Here is a 2,755-nt window from a genome sequence, read left to right as displayed (position 1 = left end):
AACTGATTAACGTAGAAAATAAGAACAAATATTGATAATAATAATTAAAATTTGTGAAATTATGATACTACTGTTGTATTTTAAACATTTATTCTTTATTAAATGGAAATTTTGCATCAGATACTAAATAGATTAGTTTTTCATTGAAGTTTTATATTTAAAAGTAGATATTGATTTTAAGCGAGTAATAAAATGTGCACTACGACTTTATATCACTGATTTAATAATTAAATTAATATTTTATAATTTACAACGACTTGATATGCTTCCGAGATCACCGACAAGAGAGAAGAGAGAGAGCGGTCATAGACACCATATCAGACACAGTACTATTTCAGTGAGTACGGGCAACATTAGGCTTCAAATTTAAATTTTACTTCTAACACTCCCACTAAATTTAAGCCTTATAAAAATAAACAGTAACAAAAATTTAACAACAGAATGATACATTTAAAATTAAGTGTTAAGTGTTACCAAGCCTATCTTTTCTCTCAACAATCTAAACTTGTCTCTACTCAAAGCTTTAGTAAAAATATCAGCATACTGATTACTACTGCAAACATACTTTAAATCAATTACTTTATCATAGTACTTTTCTTTTACAAAATGATACTTAATATCAATGTGTTTGCATCTTTTATGAAAATTAGCATTTCTTATAACACTTATAGCACTCTGATTATCTAAATTTAGGCACAATGTCTGTTGTTTATATTCACCAATATCACTTAATAACTGTTTAATCCAAATGGCTTCTTTGGTAGCGGCACAGGCTGCCATGAATTCAGCCTCTGTTGTCGATAGAGCTACAGTTTGCTGACGTTGGCTGGACCAAGTTACTGCTGCTCCATTCTTTATAAACACATAGCCCCTGATTGAGCGTCTGGTGTCAACATCATTGGCATAGTCTGCGTCACAGTAACCCAGGATTTCATGGTTCGTTGAAGATAGATAACACAGACCATAATTCTTGGTTTCTTTCAAGTATTTGAAGATTTTCTTGACTGCGTTCCAGTGAGATTCATTATAGCAATTAAGAAATCGACTCACCAGGCTTACAGCAAACATGATGTCGGGTCGGCTTACTATTGCTAGGTGCATCAGTGAACCCACTGCTTCTCTGTAAGGGATATTCTTGTCAGCTGAGCACTCTCCTTTCTCGAGCTTTATATGAGGATCAACTGGAACACTGTTAGAATTGGCATTGTTCATATTAAACTTGTTCAATAATAGCTCAATATATTTAGATTGATGTATGAAGATGTATTTGTTACATTTCTCGATTTGCATTCCAACAAAATTACTAACTGAGCTTGTTTTTATTTCTAAAATTGTTTGCAAATCACTGATAAGCTCTTTTAATACAGACTTATTCCTTGAAAACAATAGCCCATCATCCACATATAAACATAAATAGCATTTTGTTCCATTTATATTGCCAACATTTTTGCCGACATTGGTCGGCTTTGCTATTAACAAGCCCAAATTTCTTCAAAACTGAGTTAAATTTATTATTCCAGCACCTTGGTGCTTGTTTGAGCCCGTAAAGTGACTTGTTGAGCTTACATACCATGTTACTTTTGCAGGTTAGACCTTCTGGTGGAGACATAAATATATCCTCTTCTAATTCTCCATAAAGAAAAGCAGTTTTGACATCTAATTGAATAATTTCTAGATTATATTCAACAGCTAAGGACAATAATAGACGGATTGAGTCATACCTGACTGTTGGAGCGAAAGTTTCCTTGTAATCTATACCTTCAGTTTGTGCATAACCCTTGGCACAAAGTCGTGACTTGAACCGTGGACCCGTTGGCTCGTCTTTGATTCGGAAGACCCATTTACATCCAATCACTTTGGTGTCTGATGGTTTTTCTACCAATGTCCAGGTTTCATTCTTCTCATGAGCTTCAAGTTCTTCACTGATAGATTTTCTCCATTTATCTGCTTCGCTCGAACTCAATGCATCACTGTATGTTTCAGGAGCTGTACAGAATAGAACATCTTCATTGTAACACAGGTAAGTATTCTCTTCTGGTTTTCTTGTACTTATTTTATTTCTAGGTCTCAATGTAATATGTGAAATCAGAGGAGACTCGATACTAGACTCACTAGTCTCATCAGGTAAGTATTCACTTTCTGACTTATTTTCAGTGACAGTGTCTTGTGAGCTATCCGAGGGATTGTCTTCACTTTCAAACGAATCACTTCTCTGGTGAGTTTCTGTTGTAGTATTCAACTCCACGGGTATATAATTTCTTTTGACATAGATTCTAGAAAAGTAGCATCTCTACTTTTAATCACGGTCTTGGAGTTGGGTACAATAAACCTATAACTATCACAATATCCAATGAAAATCATCTTCTGAGCTTTAGGATCCCATTTCTTTCTATAGGTACATTATATGTTATTTTATTCACAAATATTTTCTAACAGATCATCCAAAAATGTTATGTAATATCTTCTACCACCCAGTGATTTGGTTTCAACAAGACCACAGACATCTGAGTGTATGAGTTCAAATATATGATTAAATTTTGAACCTTAACTTTTGAAGGCCAGTGGTGTTTGCTTGCCTTCCTTGCATGTTGCACATGCAAAAGTGACTTTCTTTTCTAATAAGCAAACACTTTTCTATTTTCTTTCATTTTTTCCAGACTATTTAAGTTCAAATTAGCCATCCGGTGGTGCCACTGGTAAGTATCTTGCTTGTCAACGTCGGACATGTATGCATAGTCCTTGGAGATATTCTGCC

The 2,755-nt window shown here is 34.3% G+C and overlaps 1 protein-coding gene across 1 annotated transcript; it reads right to left on the bottom strand.

Annotated features, from left to right (window-relative positions):
• Positions 1-204: 204 nt before the first annotated feature.
• Positions 205-2,279, bottom strand: LOC123879938 (secreted RxLR effector protein 161-like). The gene is made up of 2 exons (XM_045927800.1): positions 1,569-2,279; positions 205-1,192 (listed from the first exon to the last, which is right to left on the bottom strand). The coding sequence occupies exons 1-2, from the start codon at positions 1,607-1,609 to the stop codon at positions 457-459; spliced, it is 777 nt and encodes a 258-aa protein (XP_045783756.1). The 5' UTR covers positions 1,610-2,279; the 3' UTR covers positions 205-456.
• Between the last annotated feature and the right edge of the window lie 476 nt (positions 2,280-2,755).

Source organism: Maniola jurtina, chromosome W (assembly GCF_905333055.1).
Source record: "Maniola jurtina chromosome W, ilManJurt1.1, whole genome shotgun sequence".
NCBI classification, from domain to species: Eukaryota; Metazoa; Arthropoda; class Insecta; order Lepidoptera; family Nymphalidae; genus Maniola; species Maniola jurtina.
The sequence above is the reverse complement of the archived record's forward strand: the minus strand, read 5'-3'. Positions and strand labels throughout refer to the sequence as shown.

Bases quoted from the DNA above. Each gene is read 5' to 3' on its own strand.
- LOC123879938 (XM_045927800.1), bottom strand. From the start codon at position 1,609: ATGTCTCCACCAGAAGGTCTAACCTGCAAAAGTAACATGGT. The intron at 1,193-1,568 runs ATGTAAGCTCAA...TGCCAATTCTAA, and splicing joins ACCTGCAAAAGTAACATGGT to CAGTGTTCCAGTTGATCCTC.